The 23136-nt window shown below is 40.1% G+C and overlaps 1 protein-coding gene across 3 annotated transcripts in view; it reads left to right on the top strand.

Annotated features, from left to right (window-relative positions):
• slc8b1 (solute carrier family 8 member B1) overlaps positions 1-19370 on the top strand; it is a 35268-nt gene extending 15898 nt beyond the window's left edge. For all 3 annotated transcript variants that reach the window (XM_068055118.1, XM_068055119.1, XM_068055120.1), the window contains 11 exons: positions 2786-2890; positions 3643-3810; positions 3958-4068; positions 4476-4532; positions 4897-5033; positions 5816-5957; positions 7288-7409; positions 12792-12945; positions 15590-15670; positions 15773-15837; positions 18381-19370. In XM_068055118.1, the coding sequence (XP_067911219.1) occupies positions 2786-2890; positions 3643-3810; positions 3958-4068; positions 4476-4532; positions 4897-5033; positions 5816-5957; positions 7288-7409; positions 12792-12945; positions 15590-15670; positions 15773-15837; positions 18381-18569 (1331 nt within the window). In that variant the 3' untranslated portion in view covers positions 18570-19370. The remainder of the gene's footprint in view (positions 1-2785; positions 2891-3642; positions 3811-3957; positions 4069-4475; positions 4533-4896; positions 5034-5815; positions 5958-7287; positions 7410-12791; positions 12946-15589; positions 15671-15772; positions 15838-18380) is intronic.
• Positions 19371-23136: the final 3766 nt, after the last annotated feature.

The following is a 23136-nucleotide window of genomic DNA, read 5'->3' as shown; positions in this document are numbered from 1 at the left end:
AGTCAAATCGAGTAACTGTTGTAAGAGTTGGATATGCTCTAGTTTATGGAGATAGGGTGACATATTGGTAGTCACAACTAATAATGCAGAGGTCCAGGCTATTGCTCTGAACATGGGTTTGAATCCCACCGCAGCAGCTGGTGGAATTTAAATTCCGTTAATCTGGAATTGAAAGCTAGTTTCAGTAATAGTACCATGAAACTCTGTCGTTTTTTTTTGTCATTTTTAAAAACTCATCTTGTTCACTAAATATCTTTTTAAGGGAAGGAAATCTGCTATTCTTGCCTGCTCTGGTTTACTTGTGACACCAGCCGCAGCAATGTGGTTGACTCTTAACTGCCATCAAATGGCCTAGCAAGCCACTCAGTTCAAGAATATAAGGGATGCTGGCCTTGTCAGTGATGCCCACATCCCATGAATGAAGAATTTTTTTAAAAGTCACTTTTTTTTTTCCGTGGCCCAACAACATCCCTCATTCAGCAATCAAGTGGACACACTTTAGTGTTCCATTTCTCCAGCTATCACACTGAGCATTTAGGAATTCATTTTTCTGAAGATTGCCTTTGAACATAACCATGAGAATTGTATGATTTTTGTATAAGGCTTAATAACGCTAACTTCTATCCAATATGATGTTTAGAAATTGGCTTATCGTCTTGAAGGTGCTGCTGCAAGGCTGTGCTGGATTTGTTTTCTTCCCTTCTATTCCTTGTCACCTGAGGGGCAGTGTGTAGATGTCATCTATAAGACTGGTTTCCTATATGCCAATACCATCTAGTTCTACTGTGCTATTTTCTTGACATCAATTGTGGCTAAGCTAGAATTTTCTCCAACTCCTCAATGGCAAGGGTGAAATCGAGATTTTTGTCCAGGATCAAAAATGGCATTATAGCTGAGTCTATCCTGCTTCAGGCTCCTTGCTTAGGATAATCCTCTGTCCTGCAGACCTTGCATTCAGCTCCAAACCACATCCCGTCCACCATTTTAATTTTGTCTATTTTTCTCCATTTGCAGCATTGCTTGCTTCACACCATAGTCACTGCCATCACCTGGTGATGTCTGTTTGTGTTAGAACACAGCTACACTATGGACTATGTTCTAATTTGTTTTCAATAGTCAACTTTCATTATTCTGCTTCATTTATCCTGGGCTGCTTTTTAAATCATCTAAGGCTACATTAAATGGTCTCTAATACATATTTAACAATTTTTCCTCATTAAACCATGTGCCAAATGTATCAAGAATTTTTTTTTTAATTCATTCATGGGATATGGGCATCACTTGCTAGGCCAGCATTTATTGTCTATCCCTAATTGCCCTTGAGAAGGTGGTGAGCTGCCTTCTTGAACTGCTGCAGTCCATGTAGGGTAGGTACACCCACAGTGCTGTTAGGAAGGGAGTTCCAAGATTTTGACCCAGCGACAGTGAAGGAATGGTGATATAGTTCCAAGTCAGGATGGTGTGTGACTTGGAGGGGAACTTGCAGGTGGTGGTGTTCCCATGTATTTGCTGCCCTTGTCCTTCTAGTTGGTAGAGGTAGCAGGTTTGGAAGGTGTTGTCTAAGGAACCTTGGTGTTCAAATTTACTATTCTGTAAATCAGGCACTTAAGGCAACGAATGCATTGATTTGAAGGTTAATGGACTTTTTTAACCCACACTGAAATATGACTGCTTGTTCTTGATCTAATTAGTGAAGTGTCTTGGTTTTTAAGACTAACTTCTCTGATTTGAATATTCGAAGGAAGGACATCTGGCCACCCATCTAACAATTGTAGAATTTACTGCAACATTTTAATTGTATAAGCTAACACCCTGACTGCCCACTGTTTGAAGTACACCCTTTTTGCAACCAAGTCAATGTATAAAGCAGTAAGAAAGAAATGTAAATTAACTCGTGCTTCTCCTCTGGTGACTAGCTCAAGGTAGGCAACAAGACATGTGGCTGGATAAATTTACTTTTTGAGCTTGGCGTTTCCAATGTAATCTAATTGCATTCATACTGTAATGAAAATTCTTGTACTTTGTTTTCTTTTAGCGATGGGTCTATGCACAACTCTGAAAATAAGACTAGCTAGTTTGCTGTTTACCTGCATTTTGACAGTTTGTTCCATTTTAGATAGTGACCTTTCAACTTGTCTGACTATTCTTTAGTGCTTGGTCTCCTTGAATGAAATTTGTTACAATTAACAAGATTACTTGCGCCAGGTTTATGAACACTTCATACTTTGCAATTTTTTAATTCATTCATGGGTTGTGGACATTGCCTGCAAGGTCAACATTTATTGCCCATTCCTAATTTGCCCTTGAGAAGGTGGTGGTGAGCTGCCTGCAACTGAGTGGCTTACTAAACCATTTCCAAGTTAACCGCATCAGTGTGGGTCTGGAGTCAATTATAGGCCAGACTGGGTGAGGATGTCATTTTTTTTTCCCTCCCGAAGAACATTCGTAAACCAGAAGTCTCCAACAATCCAGTAGTTTTGTGATCACTAATAAATCTGGAATAAAAAGCTAGTCTCATTAATTTAAATTCTACCAGCTGCCATGGTAGGATTTGAACTTGTCTCTGGAGCATTAATCCCAGCCTCTGGATTAATAGTCCAGTAACATTACCACTATGCTACTATCCCCCAAGATGCTGAGATGTTTCCTAGTTTTCAGTTCTATAAATTGTTTGCACCCAAGACCTTTCATTTTCCGGTGATGGTTGTTATCTCTGGGTAATTGAGGCTTTGTTTGCCAATGTTTTGACGACTGTAATTGTTTTCTTTGATGGATTTTATTCATGGTGTAACTTTCCTTGCCCTTGGTAATGGAGCTCCTGACATATTCAGTGCAATAGTTGCCTTTTCTGATCCTAGAACAGCAAACCTGGCAATTGGAGCTTTGTTTGGTAAGTTGTTTTTTTTTTTGTTTTTTTTCATTCTGACTTCTTTGGCTGTATTTTTAAAATATATTTTGCCTTACCCTACCATTTGAAGACTTAATGGTTTTTTAAGCCAGTGCTTGGTAACCCACCTACTATGTGGTGGTATGAGTGGCTGAGTTGACTTCTCATTTTTGTAAATGAGCCAGTTCCACATGTGACAGTGTAGCTGAGCCCTTGTGCTATCACACTTGTGTGTAAACAGCTTTACTGTGTTGCTGGACTCTCCCATTTGCTATTCTAGACTTGAAAATAGCAGTTGCAGATTCAACTGGTATTTTGTTTAAAAACTGAGCAGTATTTGCATCATCTGCTTTTTGTTTGTGATGACCCTTTGCCTGTGTTTTCTGTGCCCTGCATGAAACTATCTTGGCTGTCCAGTAAAATTGAATTCTCTCCCATGTTTATGTAGAATTTTACAGCACAGAAGCAGGATGCATTATTGGCATCTCAAGCCTAACTTAAGAATTTGTTCCATTATCCAAAAATAAGATAAAACTAGTTGGTGAGGGAGCAGTTTCAGTGGCATAGCCTCTGACTAATTCTATAAATGTCTAGATCTGCCCTCTTGCCTGTGATTTTAGTTGCCGATCAGCTGCAATTAAGCGCTTGAAGATGGTAAAACATTTTTTTCCAGATCCTGAGTGATCAAATTTAATTTCCCTCAATACTTACGTTCTGCAAACCAATCCTTTTTTTTCACTTCCTCAACTTTGCAGGTGCTGGTATATTCGTGACCACTGTTGTTGCTGGAGGTGTTGCCCTTGCAAGACCATTTATCGTGGCATCAAGACCCTTCCTTCGAGATGTGATATTCTACATGGCCGCAGTCTTCTGGACTTTTCTTGTCCTCTATTTTGGGAGCATTGACTTGGGACAAGCACTTGGTGAGGGAGATTACTCTGCAAGTGGTCAATTTTAGCTTCTGGCAGCTTTACTCATTCAATTCAAAATGAATCACTTGCAGTAATTCAATGTAGACTTAATTGTGTATAGTAGTGAAATTAATCCTGTTTTATACTTGATTTCCATAGGTTACTTGGCTCTGTATGCAGTCTATGTATTTACAGTGATCATAAGCAGTATAATTTACAAAAAGGGCAAAAACCAGGCCCAAGCTTCCCTTTATACCAGTGAATCTGAAAGTAAGTACATTGAACTATTTATGCAGCTAATTGTGTAGGTAACTTTCGTTTTATATGAACATACGAATTAGGCGCAGGAGTAGGCCACTGCTGTAGGAAGTGAAATGGACAAATTGAAGTGGTCTGGTGGATTCTAATTTCTCATAGTACCATGCTAAACTGGAAAGGCAAAGTTCAGGCACATAGAACTCTGCTTACTGACTTGGCTGCTGGTGCCTTGTTTTAGAGGTAATTATATCAGCTTTTTCAAAACACCTATTCTGAAACATCAAAATATAAGTTCTGCTTCTCTAATGGCAAATATTGTGAAGCTGCAGCAAACTAAGACAATCCAAATCTTGCTGCACAAGAGAGGAAAAAGGCATAATCTAATGTTGCAAGTGATAATATAACTATATATTTTTCAGTTTGTGACACTGAGGATGCAAATCCATCCTATATCAGGACACCTATACATGAAGACTGTAAGCATATTTTTATTCTACCAAGCTGAATAAAGTAGTCTATTTTCATAAGGATGCGTATGTAAAAGTACTCTACAGTTTTGGAAAACTGCCCTTCTGGTAGGGCAATTGTATTTGCTTTCAAGTAGATAATCTATATAGTTTCTCAAAGTAAGTAAAGTAATTTCGTTAATGTTGTACTAATTCTGAAACACTTAAACTGGTGCATGCTTAGAACAGTTTCTCACTGATCATAACTTGTGACTTAGTTGTGCTTAAATTTTTACTCTGCTCAACGTATTTCAACAGTTTTGAAAGCATGCCCCTCAAATGGTGCAGTTGGTCATTCTTTTGAAGTGTTGACAAATTTATATATTTTTCTTAGCAAGCGAGTATCAATCTTTAATTGGAACTGAAGAATCCAAATCTACAAAATCCATTTTGTTGGACTCTCTTAACCCCATTGACTCTCAAAAATGGAGGAGAAAACGTTTGCCCTGGAAGATCATCAAATGTCTGAAGGTGATTCTGACTTCATGTATTTTCTTTTTATGCTCATTGGTCAGCAGGTTTGACTTTTGGACTGCCCCAAGAAGTATTTATTGGGGAGGTGGGGTTGTTCATAGCTTTTGATGTGGCAGTAAAATCGCCCCTTTGAAGCATAATCTTAATTTTGTCTTCCATTTCTGCATTATTGCTAACTGCATAGGTATATAATTACCTAATTTCTTAAGACTGGCATCCACCATGAGTTCTTAAATTACAATATATTAAGCTTTCCTAGGGAGATATTGACTTGTGTTGTCTTGGTAGTTGTTTTTTCCCCTCCCAAGAGGGAGGGAAAAACATTCTGGATTTAACAGATTTTATTTGTGGAATATTCAAGCTTCCAAGTAAATGGCTGTAGTTTTGTGTGCCCTGCTTAAACAATTAATTCACTTTGAAAGACTAGTGGCATGTTCAATTGCCACAATAGGAACTGTCTGCTTGTTTTTCCCTCCCCCTTTCCTTCCAACTCCACACTCGTGCATAAAGTGAAGAATCTTCCAACATGCCAGTTAGTCATCTGCACCCAAATTGCCACTTTTTCCAGCACTGATTTTTTTTTTTGTTGCTGGAGTGGCTTGTTTCAACATAGTCTTGAGGGTTTTTTTCCATTCTTGCCGCTTCCTTTTTCCCTTCCCTTAGGCTATTGGTGTGGTTTAGTTTCTTAACTTGGCAATCTGCCTGGTTCAGCAAATGCAAAAATCCCAGCAAATTTCTTCATTTATCTAAATGATCAATTTAACTTTCTTCTCTTCCAGCTGCCAATTGAGTTTTTACTTCTAATCTGTATACCTGTGGTGGATTCAGACCAGGAAGACCGTAACTGGAAACGCCCTTTGAACTGTCTACAAATTGTTACTGGCTCACTGGCCTGCACTTTTGCATTTAAATGTGGCTATTGTAAGATTTTTTTATTGACATTAATTCAAACAAAGGCTATTTTGGCATAAGGTCACCCATTTTCATGTTTAAAACTTCCAAGTTACTAAATAGTTCTCGTTTTTAGATTTGCTTCTTAAAATGTTTTTAACCCTATGCTACCCAGAAGTTACATTCATTAAAAATGAGGGAGTTGCTTGCCCTTCCTGACATTGCCAGGTTTGTTCAAGCGGATAAGCAACTGCCTAAAACAACTGGGGGCTTCACTATTTTATGCAGTTTGTGTCAAGAGGACCCCAATTGCATTTTGCCTTTTGCACCCCATGAGGAAAGTCTCTGCTTCCCCTGCCCTGGACATCACTTACTTGTGAGCTTGCTGCCAAGCCTCCTTTTGATGCTGGCCCAGTGACCTCCAGATGACCAAATTTTACTGTCTTGTTGGCCAGCTGCCTCTCTTTCACCCATTTCGGACAGCAGTCGACCAATGACCTGTAGATGAGGCCCAGGAATTAAAATGCCCTGGCCTTAAACTTGGGCCGTTGGATGTAGTTTTTTTTTTACTCTTCCTTTTATCCCATGTGGAAACTCCCTGCATTAAAAATTTAATATAAAAGCAAACTACTGTGGATGCTGGAAATCTCAAACAAAAATGAAAAATGTTGGAAATACTCAAGTCAGGCAGTATCTGTGGAGGGAAAAACTGTTAACGTTTCAGGTCTATGACCTTTTCTTCAGAACTGGCAAAACTTGGAAATTAAATTTTGAGCAAGTGGAAGAACAAAAGAGAAGGTCTGTGATGGGGTGGAGGGCAGGAGAGATTAAATGATGAGGTTTCATAGTACAAAGTCGATGCAGGTAGTAATGGGACAAGTGAAGAAACAAATGTGTGACTGGATGAGCTGTAAATGGCAGGATAGCAGCCTTCCGAACACACTGGGGGGGGAGGGGGGGGAAGGTGTGGTGGTGAAGAGGGAAAAAATGGTTGCAGATGTTATGATCTAAAATTATTGAACTGAGTGCAGAATGCTGTAAAGTGGCTAGTTGAAAGATGAGGTGCTTTCCTCAAGCTTGTCGAATCTCATTGGAACATTAGCAAGCCAAGGACCGAGATCACAGTGGCAGCAAGGTGGAGAATTAAAATGATCAGCAACAGGAAGCTCAGTCACGCTTGCAGATTGAACGGAGGTGTTCTGCAAAGTGGTCACCCAGTCTGGTCTGCACTGGGGAGACTAAACGCTATGTGCTGTACTGATCTTGAATATCTATTACAAAACTGCAGTATTGATTTTCAGCTTTTTAATCTGTTGTGTCTTATGTGCCTTATCAAGTATTTTTTGTTTTTTCTTGTCAGATGGCTTACTGCTCATCAACGGCCAGTTTCCTGTCTGGGCCCTTGTTCTGCTGATTTCAGTAATTTTAGCAGTGCTGATTTTCTTCACCACAAAAAATGAGGAACCACCAAAGTATCACTGTGTAAGCCATTAACAGACTTTTTTTTTAAAAGCCAGCCTTTTGAAGAAAGCATTTTTTTGAATGAGAAGTGAGTTGTATTGTTCACTTAGTGGGTCAACTGTGTGTCTTGGACTTCAGTCCTTGGATGTAAATCACAATTTCGGTTGTAAACATTGTTACGACCAGCTGAGAAAGGTGTTTAGGGGTCCCTTTTAGCCTTCACCTGGTCTTGCTGTAACAGGGTTTAGATTTTTAAACACTGTTTTGTGTTCCCTCTTGGTGAACCCTTCGCCATTTTCCAATTATAAGGCAAAGAAATGAGCATAAACAGGCTTCCTTGGGTTTAAAGAAGAAAGTGAAATTCATTAAAACTTGAACTTCAACTCTAATTTAGTTAATGCTTATGGATACATGCTGTGCCCCACACTAGCATGCATATGTGATATGCACATGCAAATAGACATAAAAGAGCAGAAGAAAAATAAAGTAGAGAAATTTGAGGCAATATCAGAACAGTTTCCTGTTACTGTGCTTCAAGCTCACTGTAGTCCTTTGTAGGTAACTATTGCTTTTTGTTGGGGCCCAGTATTCTTAAACCTTGTTCACTGTAGGAGACTTTTCTCTCTTGGGGTTCCTGTGTCTTCAGTGGATTTCAACGCTGGTGAGAAAGATGAGCAGACAGAGGCAGCAGCAAGCCAGCCATGAGAGGTCTTTTCCAGTCCAGGAGCAAACTGTTTTGAGTTTTTAAAACTCTGGCGTTCAAATTCAAAAAAACTCCAACAGCCAGTTAGTCATCTGACCATGTCTTCTGTGTATTGGGGAAGTCGGGACTGGTTCCTTTGTTCCAATGCTGTCTGCTAGTATGCAAAAAAAGGTCTTTCCAGCAAGGGGTCTGGCAATCCCTTGTGATGGGCCCGCTTCCCAGCAACAATTTTAAGTTTTAATGTTCATGTGGTGAAATAATATGTGCCTCATTCTTGGCAGGTGGGGGCGTGCATGACAACATCCAACAGATAAGTATGTATGAGGGAGACTATTTGGCTTCCAAAGAGACCCCTTGCAATTTATCATCCTATCTTATCCCATTCCACTCTAGTACAGCATTTAACTGGTTCTGACACAACCAGATCTTTGCCATTTTCTGATAGGTTCTGCTACTCTCACCAGAGGTATGGCAGAACTTGGGTGGGAGAAAATTAACAGCTGCTTGGACAAGTATAGCCTAATAGGAGTAGTGCAAATTTACGGACAAATTATATTTGACTAACTTGAATTTTTTTTTTTTTTGCTGAGGTAACAAGTTGGATGAGGACAGTGCAGATGATATGAATATGGAGTTTCAAAAGCTGTTAAATACCGCAATAGGTTTATTAGCGAGCTTGAAGCCCATGTGATAAAAAGGGCCAGAGTAGCAGGTTTGCTATGGGATAGGAAAGACTTGTAAATGGCTGGCTGTTTTTCAGGCTGGAGAACATGTTATGGGAGAGGCAGTCCATGAGTCTTGTAGTTGCGTTTCTGTGAGCTGCTAGCACAGCACCAGCATAGAGGAGTTCTCTGAAGACTGTTTTTGTCTTTTGGTTTTAGCCTTTATAGATTGTAGAGCTTGCCATCAGACCTAGTGTGCAAGTAGACTCCTTCCATATCTTCAGGGAAAGCAAAAGTTGGGACCATGGAGAAGATGATGCCAAATGGAGTGGGGGCAGCTAGGACACAACCCTGTTTCACTCCATTCTTCACTCTGAAACTGTTGGAGGTGGAGCCATCAAACTGTACAGTGCAGGGCATGTTATCATGGACCGAGCAGATGAGACTGAGGAGCTCTGGACAGCCAATATTTCCCAAAATCTTGTAGAGCCCTGCTTTGCTGATGGTTTCGAATGCCTTAGTGAGATCTGCAAAAGTAAAGTAAAGGGGTATACTCTGTCTTCTATACTTTTCTTGTAGCTGGTGTATGGGGAAGATCATATCCACAATAGATCTGCTGACACGCACTAAGATGATGGTTTATAAGGTCTGTGTTCTTGGCATTTTGCTGTATGGCTGTGAAACACTGGCAACTTGCAGCTACCAGGAAAAGAAGCTCAATTTCCATCTTTGTCTGTGGCACATTATGGGCTTATCCTGGCAGGGCAAAATCGCAAATGTGGCAGTCCTCAAAGGCAGAGCTCCCAAGCATGTTGGCACTAATCAAACTGAGGTGTCTTTGGATTGGACACATCTGCAGGATGGAAGACTGTCATGTACCCATGGGCCATCTGTATGGTGAGGTAGCTGGGGCCAGGTGACCAGTGGGGCGCCCAAAGCTCCGCTTCAAGGATGCCTGCAAGTGTGACATGAAGGCCCTAAATGCTGACTATTGCACCTGGGAGTCACTAGCTGGCGAAAAGGAAATTGTGACTGATGTGAACTACAATGATGACCAGTTACTACAGCTTGGCAAGAGCTGCCAATGTCAAATACAACTGTCACTTGTGGCAGAACCTGCTTCTCAAGTGTTGGCCTTCACAGCCGTCAGCAGAAGTGGACCAAAGAAGACACCCCACATAAATGGATTGTTTGCAGTGTCCAATTTTTGTAGATGTAAGGATGCCAGCCAACCTTTTTCAGGCTGGAGGGAAGTATACAGTGATTTTCCTCCGCATGAGAACCTGGACTTGAGCGTACAGGGTACAGTTTCAATTTGCAGATGATTCAACTCCGATGTGTAGTAAACAGTGAAGAAGATAGTAATAGACTTCAAGAGGTCATAGGCTGGTGAAATGGGAAGATGCATGGCAGATGAATTCGAAGCAAAAAGTGAGGTGATGCCTTTTTAGTAGGAAGAATAAGAAACGATGCAAGACCAAATGGTACAATTTTTTTTTAAAGGATGCAAGAACAGACATGGGTGCGTTTGTGTACAAATCTCTGAAGGTGGCAGGATAGGTTTAATAAAGCATATGGGATCCTGGGCTTTATAACATACAGTATAAAAGTCTAAGAAACTGTACCAAGTCTTTTAACACTAGTTTGGCCCCAGCTGGAGTATTGCTTCCAATTCTTGGCATCGCACTTTAGGAAGGATGTGAAGGTGCTGGAGAGGATACTGGAGAAAGTTATTAGCATGCTTCCAGGGCTGAGGGATTATGTACATGGATAGGCTGGAGGTGTTTCCCCTTGGAGCAGAAAAGGCTGAGGAGATTTGACATGTGTTTTCTCTCACTCTCGACCCTTTTTCTTAAGAGACTCTGTTTCCAGTGGCTGAAGGCTCAATAACCAGAAGCCTCAACACAAAAACCAGAGGCAACGTGAATTTTTTTTGGAAAAGTTAAGATTTGGAATGCACTGTCCAATAGTGTTGGAAATATTCAATTTCAAAAGATTATTCGATAAATACTTGGAGAAAAGGAATATGCAGAAGAATGGGGAGTGGGAGTTACTAGATTGATCATTGTAAGAGACAGCACAGACTTTGGGCTGAATGGCCTCTTGTGCTGTGCTCTACCATTCTGATTCTACAAACTTGTTCTTGAATGACACAATGTTTAACCTTCCTATCCTAACTAATAACCCTTGGACAATTAAGTAGAAAATCCTGATATGCCCATATTTATGCATTATATTTCTACAATCCCCTTTTATTTTCAATTATGTTGGCTAGATTTTACTTTTATGATGCAACAGTTTTACCATTACAGTATAACCTTGTATTTATAGCTCAGTTTGGCATAATAGTTTGGAGTACACCATATTTTTAGCCTTTTGCTATCCATTGTGCCAATATAAAATTGTATTTATTCTTGGCTCTGAGCATATTATTCTCTTTACTGGATTATTGCAATACTGTTAGACTTCCATCTACATTAAGCTCTTGATTTCTTGACTTCTCTTGTACTAATTGCTTTGTTTCTAGAATAATCCTCCTGAATTTTTTTTCTAGTTTTTCTCTTGGTTATCTATTTATCTGTCTTAGTTTTTTTTAATCTGCTGGAAACTGAATATAGCTTTTCATATATTCAATTGAATGTGGCTTATCTAATCAGTTCTTGTGTTTTTCGTTTTTGTGGGATGTGGGCGTCACTGGCTAGGCCAGCATTTGTTTATCCCTAATTGCCTTTGAACTGAGTGGCTTGCTAGGCCATTTCAGAGGGCATTAAGAGTCACCCACATTGCTGTGGGTTTGGAGTCTTATGTAGGTGAGACCAGGTAAAGACGGCAGATTTCCTTCCCTAAAGGACACTCGTGAACCAGATGGGATTTTACAACAATTGACTGGTTTCATGGTCACAATTAGACTAGCTTTTAATTCCAGGTTTATGAATTGAATTCCAATTTCACCATCTGCCATGCTAGAATTCGAACCCATGTCCCTAGAATATTGGCCTGGGCTCTGGATTACAAGTCCACTCTGCCACCACCTCCCCATTTGCTTTTAATCTTTGAAGAATTTCAGCCTTTTAGATGAATTGTACTGGAGGGCTCCTGAAAATTCTTCAATTTAGTTGACTTGGCTTAGTCTAGATCAAGTGCTGACCATCTGTCCTTCCCAATTGAGCTTTGACACCTGAATTTTTGCATTTTAAATTTATTTTGTCACCATTTTGGTTTACTTTGCAAAAAAAGCAAAAGTGATCAACCTTCAGACACAAATGCACTCTAGAAATTAATCAGGATTAAGTAATGTAGCCCTCTAGTCTGCTCCACCATTCAATAAGATCATCAACTCCATTTTTTTCCCCCCACCCTAGCCCATCAATTTTTGGGCACCAAGGGAATCAGTGTCTCAGTCTTGAATATGCTCATCGGCTGAGTATCCACACCAGAATTCCAAAAATTCACAGCCTTGAGTGTAGAAATTTCTCTCTTCAATCCTAAATGGCTGACCCCAAATTCAGACTCTCCAGCCAGGGGATCTACTGTCAAGCCCTCCCAGGAATTTATACATTTCAGTGAGATCACTTCACTTCTCATTCTTAACTCCAGGGAACAGAGGCCTATTGCACTCCAGGCTCTCCGTTGGAGAGATTATCACACTCCAAATCAAGTTGCACCTCCTCTGAGGCAAGTATATCTTTCCTTGAGTAAGATGACCAAAACTGTACACAATACTACAGATGTGATCTCGTCAAAGCTCTCTAATTGCAGCAAGACTTGTGCCTAACACTCAACTCCCTTACAATAAAGGCTAACATACCTTTTACCTTACTGATTGCTTTCTGTACCTCCCATATTAACCTTGTTCTGTGGACAAGAAACTCCATTCTCTGAATCCCAACATTTACTAGCCCTTTTTTTAAAAACAAAAACCGTTTGTCATTGAGTCCTGCTTAATTTTTAAGTTTGTCATACAGCACAGCTATAAAACTTGACATACAGTACTTGCAAGATATGGTATAAATTTCATGTAATTCTGTTTTCTTTCAGGTGTTTTCTTTTATTGGGTTTTTCTTCAGTATCGTACTGATTAACACTGTAGCCACTGAAGTTGTGAATCTCTTGCGTACCTTTGGAATCATTTTTAACCTGAGTAATACTGTTCTGGGATTGACGTTACTAGCCTGGGGAAACAGCATTGGAGGTATGATATTTCCTCTGGCTGGGGAAGTTGTAATAGCATAGTCAATTTAAAATAGTAAGCTGAGTAAGTGTTCAGTATGGAATACTTTGCTACAGCAAATAGTTGAGACAGACCTTTTGCATTTTTTAAAAAAAGTGAATGAATGAATAAACGTTTTGAAGTGGTGGGGGGAGGGGAGAAAGCAGGCCAGTGGGATTAGGTTTGGATGGCTTAAGTGCCAGCACAGACATTGGACCGAATGGCCTCCTTCAGTGCCATAAACTTTTATATAATGTGATAAATGAACTAGTTTTTCTAAGTGTACTGGAAAGCAAATGTAATGCTCAAAATATAACCTATAACTGAGCTAACTTTTCCTTTTTGGGAAGGGAAATGGCAACTAACTTTTTAGTGTTTAAAATATTTTGTGATGAACTGGACCTGAATATAACGCCAGAATAATGGTCTTTGAAAGATTGAGGCAGTCTAATCTTTGACTGTTGCTGACTAACTGCAGCTCACTGACCTAATCTAATACCTAACAAATCTTGTGACCAAGTGAAGAAAATGTATTTGTATATACCACTTTTCATGTCCTCACATATGGCACTTAATTTGCAAAAAAACAATAAATGAGGTGACTAGATCATGATGGTAGTTGAAGAAATATTGGTTGCAATATAGGAAGAACTCTTTGCATTTCAAATTATTCCAATGGGCTTGGGGATCAAGATTTTTAGCCTTGCTTTACTGGTAGCACAATCTCCTGGGTCTGACTTGAGCACATAATCTAGGCTAATACCTCAGTGCAATACCAAGGGAGTGCTGCATTGTTAAAAGTACTGTCTTGCTGATTGGGACTTAATCCAAGGCCTTGTTTGGCCTTCCAGGTGGATGTGAAAGATTGTGGCACTACTTGAAGAACAAACCTGTTCCTCTTGGTGTACAGTCCAACATTTATACCTTGACCGACTGATTCACTGGTCATGTCTCATTGTGGTTTTTGGCACCTTGCTTCGTGCATATTGGCTAGATTTTATCATGTACTTTTATAAAAAAAAAAAGTGTATGTACTTGGCAGTAAAGCGCTTTTGTTTTCCATGATCTCCGATGTCTTATTGTATAAATGCATGTTAGATTTTCATTGACCTGAATAGGCAGACTGGGCCTCCAGTGTCTGAAAGTCAGCAGCTCTGGCAGCACTCGGTACTGCATTGCAATGGGATGTGATCTCCCTGACCTCTGCCTGATGGGAGTGTTGCTACCACTCAAACAACCTGACATTTAGTGGTTGGTTTTTTTAAACTTTCTTTCCTTGGCTCTGCTTTATAAGTATGTATTTCTAGACCATGTAAAGCAAATGAAAAGCCTTAATAAATTTTTTTTTTTTTAAATTAAGACCATGATTTTTAATTTATCTGAAGGCATATAAATTTTTCACACCCAGTTTAAGACTTTGGCTTTTTTGCAATGAAGGTTGGAACAATGGGCATGACCAGGATTAAATTGAATTTTTTTTTTTTTAAGGTGGTTTTTTTTCTCTCTTCTCTTACTGCTATTTTTCTCCCCTCTAACCTGCTTTATAGTGCAGTGGCTGTTTTGGGAACACCATGCACAAATGTTAAGTTTATAGAAACCTATATACAATGTCTAAGAGATGGCGCAGTGGTTAGCACCGCAGCCTCACCGCTCCAGCGACCCGGGTTCAATTCTGGGTACTGCCTGTGTGGAGTTTGCACGTTCTCTGTGTCTGTGTGGGTTTCCTCCGGGTGCTCCGGTTTCCTCCCACAGCCAAAAGACTTGCAGGTTGGTAGGTAAATTGGCCATTATAAATTGCCCCTAGTATAGGTAGGTGGTAGAGTAATATAGGGACAGATGAGGATGTGGTAGGAATATGGGATTAGTGTAGGATTAGTATAAATGGGTGGTTAATGGTCAGCATGGTCTCGGTGGGCCGAAGGGCCTGTTTCAGTGCTGTATCTCTAATTCTAAATCTTAGCAGTTGGCAGGAAAAAAGACAGAAGCGCAAGGGGAGCGCCAACTGTAACAGCCCTGACAACCAATTTTATTTCCAGCACCTGTGGAAGAGTCTGTCACTTTAGAATTGGCCTTTATAGCCACTCCAGGTGCTACTTCACAAACCACTGACCACCTCCAGGCGCTTACCCATTGTCTCTCGAGACAAGGAGGCCAAAGAAGAAGATATACAATGTAATCATTCTCTGGAGTTTAGAAGAATGAGGGGTGATCTCATTCAAACATACAAAATTCTTACAGGGCTCAACAGGATAGATGCAGGAAGGATGTTTCCCCTGGTTGGGGAGTCTAAAACCAGGGGGCATGGTCTCCGAATAAGGGGCTGGCCATTTAGGACTGATGAGGAATATCCTCACTCAGGGTGGTGAACCTTTGGAATTCTTGGCCCCAGAGGGCCATGAAGGCTCATTTCGCTGAGTGTTTTCAAGACTGAGCTTAATAGATTTCTACGTATTTAAAAACTTTAAGGGATTTGGGGATAGTGGTGTTGAAATAGGTCAGCCATGATCTCATTGAATGGTGGTGTGGGCTGAATGGTCTCCTCCTTCTATTTCTTGTGTTTTATATTTTGAGATTTTGGTTGCAGGAAGGCTTTTAAATGTGAATAAAATTTCTATTGAACTTTCAGATTTATTCTCTGACATCTCAATAGCCCGACAGGGGTACCCACGTATGGCTATTGCTGCGTGCTTTGGTGGAATAATATTTAGTATCCTTTGCATTTGTTTTAACACTTTTTTTTTTCTGTATATTTAAAATGTAAATTCTAATGGCTATTGCAAGTTGTGTGCTTCCTTAACTCCTTCTCTAGATATGCTGTTTGGTATTGGCCTAAGCTCCTTACTTCAGATGCCCTACAATAATAATGTTCTGGAGGTATGTGCCAATTCTATCTTTCGCCTGAATCTATTTTGTATCATTTGTACACTTCCCTCGAAGAGTAAAGTTCAATATTTTTTGAAAATGCAAAGCATTTACTGTTGGAGTTTGTGATGTGTACAGTGTGACTGGGGCTTCGCTGGATTATAAGCTCCATAGTCCTTTGTGTAAAAAAAAAACTCCGCATTGACAACAGAGTTAAGATGTATTTTGAGAACATGGAGATGTAATTTTTTATCGGTGGGGGGGGAAGAGTGGAAATTCCAAAGTGGACCTATGCAACTTGAAGGCACAGCTACTACTGCTAGGAGGGAGAAGATGCACAATAAATTTGAACAAGCTTGAGGTGAGGAGTGGTGAAGCAATGGAATTTTTAAACCGAGAATTTTAGATTTGAGAAAGCAATGTAGGTAATTGAACCAGGGTGAAGAGCAAATGAGACTTGGTATGGCATAGGATCCAGATAGCAAAGTTCTAGATCTGAAGTTTAGAAGTGGAGGATGGGATGCAGGCCAGGACACCACTAGAGTAGTCAAATCTAGAAGTGACAAAGATGCATAAGGATTTCAGTACTAGTAAAACAGAATAAAGACAAACTTCAGGACATTCCAGTACTTTACAGGCTATGAAGTACTTTTGAAGGATGGAAGTGCTGGTTCCTCATGACAGAGGATATAAAGTTGGAAGGTCAGCTCAGTAGAATGGACCAGGAACCAATGTAGGTAATTGAACAGGGAGGGAGGATGGAACCAATAGCCAGAAGTTTGTGGTTGAGTCCAAAGACTACTGCTTCATTTGTAATACTTATCTGGAAGAAAGTTAAACTGTGTCAAGGCTGGACTTTGGACAAGCAGTGTGACAGAATAGATGGTAGAGCTTGGTGTTAAATGTACATGTTGGTCCCATGACTCCAGATCTTGTAAGAGGAGAGGCCAAGGATGGAATGCTGGAGGAGCTGGGTGACTGGAGGTAATGATGCAGGAAGAGAAGCCATTGCTTGAGATGCTCTGGTTACAGTTACTTCCAGTAAGAAGGGCCACATGGAAGGGAACAGTAGAGGCATTAGAGGATTGTGAATGACTTGAAGGCTAGTGTTTCAAGAAAGATGAAATACAAAAAGCTTGTTATACAACCAGGAAGGTCACAGGTTGTTTAATGTTTGCTCCACTTCTAATCCCATGCTGAATTAGTGGAGTTGGTGTGTATTCAGATTGTTCAAAGTGTTTCCTGAACTATGGATGCACAGTATCCTGACTTTTTTGCATTCCCACTAAATGAACGACATTCATTTTTAGTCTGATATTTATTCCGAACATGGGAGCCATAGTAGGCTATTCTGCCCCTCTAGCCTGTTTCTCCTTTTTTTTTCCCACCCCCGCCCCATTTAACTAGATCATGACTGATCATCGACCTCAATGCCATTTTTCTGCACTATCCCCATATCCCTTGATGTATTTTAATAGTGAGAAATCTGTTGATCTTGGTCTTTAATATACTCAATGGCTGAGCCTCTACTCTGGGGTAGAGAATTTCAAAACTTACCACCCTCTGTAGAAATTCCTCTTCCTCCTCAGTCCTAAATGGCCTACCTCTTATTCTGAGTCTCTGTTCCCTAGTTCCAGATCCCCAGCCAGGGGCAACTTCCTTCCTGCATTTAGCCTGTCGAGCCCTGTAAGAATTTTGTATGCCTCAAATGAGAGCACCTCTCACTTTTCTGAACCAGAGAGAATATAGGCCCAGTTTCCTCAATCTCTCCTCCCCAAGACAAACCCACCATCCCAGGGATTGGTCTGGTGAACCACCTTTGCACTCCCTGCTTTGGCAAGTATATCCTTCCTTGAGTAAAGAGTCCAAATCTGTACACAATATTCCAGGTGTGCTCTCTAGGTTCTATAATTGCAGCAACAATTCTTTACTCCTGTACTCATCCTCTTGCAATAAAGGCCAACACACCATGTGCTTTCCCAGTTGCTTGCTGTACCTGCATGTTGGCTTTCAGTGACTTATTGGAAACTAGTTGCTGTGTAAATTATAGGATTTTTGGATGTGCCTTTTTAAAAAAAAAAAATCAGTTGTCTGTCTTTTGGTGTTTGAACCTGGGCTGTCTTTAAACAGCCTACAGTCATAGATTTTTGGGGCTTGAAATGCTCTTTTTTTTTTGGGGTGCTTCAAATTGCCCTTGGGCGTGGCTTACTCATTGTTGTAGTGAAACTCTTTTCAGCAGTATTTCAGAAGCATATATGATCTGCATGTGAAGTCATCACATCTGCTAGTGGAGTTCTCCTTTGCAAAAAAAAAAAAATGACCTTTGACCCAATTTATCCTCCAATTGGTAAACAGCAGCCTAGAATCCTGTTTCACATTTTATATTTATATTTGAAATACTCAAAACTAATGTTGCATGTGAATTGTACATTTAAACCTGGCTAGTATTTTGATCAAATTCATTGTCAAATTTCTTTTCAAAATGCATAATACAGTAAGTCTTCAATATAATTGTACTTAAGCTAGATTTACTAACGTTTTTTATTTTTCCCCAGATCAAGCGAGATGGCCTCCTGGATTGGGTTCTAGTTGGATCACTAGGCTTAAGTCTGGTTATGTCATTTATATTTATCCCAGTTCAACGTTTTAAACTCGGTCAATCATATGGCATTATTCTGGTCTCTTATTACATAGTATTTGTTATAATAGCACTATTAACTGAAGCTGACATTATACATGTTTAAAACATAGCATTTTTGTACAGGCTGATGTGAACAAACTGTTCTCACATTTTGTATACAAATAGATTCTTGTTTAGACTATGGTTCTGCTGTCATATGTGAATCTTTGTTTGAATTTGGTAAAACACAACATGCACATTAGTTTTAAGTTGCACCAAAGATATCAGTTGTTAAACTCTTGAATTCAAGTAAATTCACTTTTTAAAAAAATATTTTGTAATGTCCACATCTGAGGGTGGGAGTAGGAAGAAGGGGTTAAAAGTATTAACAATCTGCCTTTCTGAAGTCTGTGCTACTGCTTGACTGGTTCCTTAACATTAATGGCTGGAAGGTGGTGGAATATATGAAACCTGGTGATGTAAACATTTCTTTGTTTCATGGCTTAAAAATCCTTTTTATTTTAATTTCTTTCCCCCACCACCTCCAAATTCAACCACTCCATGTCTTCATGGTGGCCCCATCTATGTTGGATATAATTTCAAGTGGGGTGAGGATTGCCCCCCTCCCTCTTAACTGAAATCAAACAGGACCTGCCACTGATCTGAACTTAATTTACTTGAATTTAGTACTATTGTATGGATAAGTGGGCACTTTACAGTATTGTTACTGAGATATTTTCCCTCTTAAGATTACCTCATCTGACTGATAGATTAACTGATTTAATAAAGGGAAATACTTGCTTTAAAATTTGCCCTATTGTGTTTATACAGCATTAGGGGACCATACTTGATTCCAGAACTGAATTTTGTATTTCATGATTTGCTATTGTACAACTTTTTATGAAATAAATTTTAACTTTCAGAAGTTGCTTTTGGTGCTTGTTCACTTGCATTATGGAAATGGCAATATTTCTAATTCAAAAAGTCTTGACATTTAGGACCTAGATCTCCAAAGACATGCACTTTATCAAGCTGCAGATGTAAGGTCTTCACATTTATACAGTGGTGTGGAACTACATACTTTTGCCTGGTACAATTGGTTAGTTTCTGCATTCTCAAACATCCTATTTAAATGAGATGCCAACAGCTCAAGTACAAAATGTGGATATTTACAATAAAAATAATTTCTCCCTCCTAGTTCAGATTGAAGATGCTGTTGATGTATCTTGCTTCCATATACCAAAACCTGCCTGAAATTTGTCCATGCTGGGCTATAGCCTGGCCATTAGAAAACCTGATCTGGATCGATTTTAATATTTTAAGAACTTTTTTTAAAATGTATTTGCTAATAAATGTCTGTTCACAATAGGACCTGGAATAACTAGGTCTCTGACACCATGCACAAGAGTCTTCAACCATAGTACTGCAAAATCTGCATGGTGTTTATTTCCTAACCAGGAAACATGCCCCATCTGTTAAAGTCCAGAGAGCTTTGGCAAAGGCTGTTAAGCCATGGTCCTCAAGATCCAAGTAGGTAAAAGATTTTGCTAGAGTTTAACCAGTTGGAACCATGTAGTTCAGCACAAGTAAGCTTCTTGCTGATTTTTTTTCTCTCTCTCGATATTTTTTCTTGAACATTTGCTTTGTGTTTGGAGACTTAGATTATTTTTGATCCCCATTGATCGATCTAGTTGGTCGATGGACTGATTGACTGACATCATTAGTAACTGGAACCCCAATTATGGTGCTACTTTGATATGTGCATCTTTCTCCAATCTGGTTTTTAATAGTGCAAGTTTTGGTGCATACAGCTTTACTGCCTTTATTCTGGTGAACCTTTTTGGTAGAGCTGCTTGTGATTTTGCTGATGAACAGTATCACAGACTAAGTTGCAAAGTACTCAATCCAGATTCACATGAGGGACTTTTGTTTTCTCCCTCACTCCTACTCTTGGTTGCTGAGTGACGGGGAGGGGGGTGAAGTAGCCTGATGCTTGCAATGCATTTTGAACCTTGATCCTCGTTCTTGCCCATGGTTAAAAATGTCTGTTGCATTTCTTGACATTCCACAGCATAATTTGGACACCTTTTTTGTATGCCACAAGTTTAGCCTGCATTATTTGCCTTCTCCATTTTAAAAGCTTGACTTGAGGGCAGAGTCTAACCACCTGTTTCCACTGTGTGTGTGTGTGTGTGTGTACACTATTTACATCATGCTTTCCTCACCCATTCAAAGGCAATGCTGAATTCATGTTTGAGGCAAACATTTGTCCATCAATTTGTACTGCTTAAAAACTGATGGGTTTCCATTTGAATTCCACGACTTGAAGCAGTAAATATAGCTATTTTTGGAAGGTATTTTAATAAAACAGTCCAACCACTCTTATGGAATCACATTTAGAAAGTGTTTGTCCATCTAGCTGGGGCCATCTGCCAAATATACTTAATTTTTTTATGCACCTCCTTGCCTATAGTGACAATTGATGTGGGAGCCAGGTTTAGCAAAGTGAAAACTAGTGTTCTTAGACTCTGGTTAAAATTCTTTAAGGGGTCTGCTACTGCTTCCGTAGCAACCATTTTATTCAGTCTTGCAAAAGCTTTCTTGGCCCTTGAATTGGATATAGCCCTTTAAATATGAAAGCTGCTTCCTCTGCCCCCTTCTCAAATTTTCCATCTCTCAGCATATCTACAGCCCATCCCCTGTTTAGGAGCACTCCATCCTTCTCCCATTGATATCTAAATTAATGGATTCTTGGCATTTTGTTAGATTAGGCTCCTGATTGCAGCAGGTGTAAATCCCTCTTGCTGCATCAAGGTTCTGGCAATTTCTAGTTGAATAGGTTCAGAGTAGATGTCTGTAGTGCAACATCGAATATCCTCTGACCTGAATGTTTTTGTGAAACTAGCATAGTAAAACTGAGTACCTCCTATTACTGTTGAGTCGTTTGTATAATGCAGGAATTCCCTAGCTCTCCTGGCAATAGTATTGGAGACCTGTTTGTATTGCAATCCTGGACCCTGGTTTATGTTAAAGGTCCCAGTTACAACCTAGAAGGAGTATGTGATGTACAAGTTGAGAACCAGTGGCTTTAATAGCCACGGGCATAGCTATCCAGGCACTTGATTTCGACTGTAGGGCATCACGCAGAAGATGACTTAATTCATCCAGGGCTTTCTTAGTGAAGCAAAGTTAGTGATTGCATAGCTCCTCTGCCAGTTGCTCAAGATCTAGAGGTTACAAACTCAATTGGAGGTGGGTAGCAATGGGTTTGTTCTCATTTTCATGCTGTTTCTCTTTCCTACATTCTCTGCTGCCTCCTCCATCAAAATTGCATAGCAGGGACTCATGGGGGAAACCATCTGATCAATTGTATGTATCCCTGACTCTGGGGTGGGGGGGGGGGTCAAAAATATGTTGGTGACCAGAGAATCTCATTCTGGCAGTTTGAAGTATAGCTTTATAGCTTCCCAAAACAAAAATCAATCTAAGATGTGAATAAAAGTTACTGAGGCAGTATACATCTTAAAAGGATCAAATCCATAAATTGGGCCTGCTCCTGAAATGTTGTGCTTTTATCTTTTCATAGGTTAGACTGATGGCACTTATATCTAGGGGCAATTGAATTTTTGTGCCTTTCACCATAAAGATTGAACTTGCAGCTACATAGCACTTTTCACAATCAATGAAGTACTTTCAAAATGTAGTCCCTGTTGTAATGTAGCAAGCCAATTGGCTGAATTTAGTTGAGCCAATGGTCCTCGTGCCAGCCTGAAAAGGCGAAGGGAACCCTGTTTTGACCTTTTTGGAGTCCCCAGGCACAATTCAAAAGCGCTTGAACACTTAACTGCCAGTCACCGGGGTCCTTGTCCCTTTTTTAAGGACTTGTTTTACTGGCTGACATAGCTGCGTTGTGGAGGCCCCCACAGTTGGTTTCATTCCCGTGGCTAGTGATTGGTCACTTAAGGGCCTCAACTGACCTCTGGCCAGGAAAGTATTCTTTGGCCTTCCCTGCTGCCAACTCAATTGCTGTGCACTGGGAAGGCACCAAGTCCTCTGCCCCTGCTTTCCATTGCTATTCTATGGGTCGCCCAATCTCCCGGGCACCCATTGAATTCCACCCAATTTGTACACTGCTTCCAAGTCCCACAACAGTGGAAGAAATTACCAATTAAACAGTTTGTGGTGGTAGTTGAGGGATAAATGTTGGCCACAATATCAGAACTCCTCTGCTTTTCAGTAAATCTTTGGGATTTTTTTTTTTACACCAACTGAAGGCAGATGAGGTAGAATGAAAACCGGGTGTGTCTTTAGCATAAACTGAGGTTGACAAAAAATTCTAACTTCATTCGATATTTTTTTTTAACACCTTTATTACTTGCACACTGTGAACAAACTGTTCTCCAGCAGACAACCTAATTTCTATTTGGGCTACAACACCTCCCTGAACCCATCAAGTATGTGGAGCTGGCACAATGTACCCTAAATTTGCTTCTTGTTTAGTTTAGTTTAGAGATACAGCACTGAAACAGGCCCTTCAGCCCACCGAGTCTGTGCCGACCATCAACCACCCATCTCCTCCCTGCTCTTCCCCTCCACCTTTCTTTCCCCACCTCCCCCCACTGGTCTACAGATTGACTTTGGTAAGAAGATATACCAGAATGATTTGCCACGTGCAATCAGCAGTCCAGTTT

The sequence above is a fragment of the Heterodontus francisci genome, chromosome 23 (genome assembly GCF_036365525.1).
Source record: "Heterodontus francisci isolate sHetFra1 chromosome 23, sHetFra1.hap1, whole genome shotgun sequence".
In the NCBI taxonomy this organism is placed as follows: Eukaryota; Metazoa; Chordata; class Chondrichthyes; order Heterodontiformes; family Heterodontidae; genus Heterodontus; species Heterodontus francisci.
Note: the sequence above shows the minus strand (reverse complement) of the source record. Positions and strands in the feature narration are given on the sequence as shown.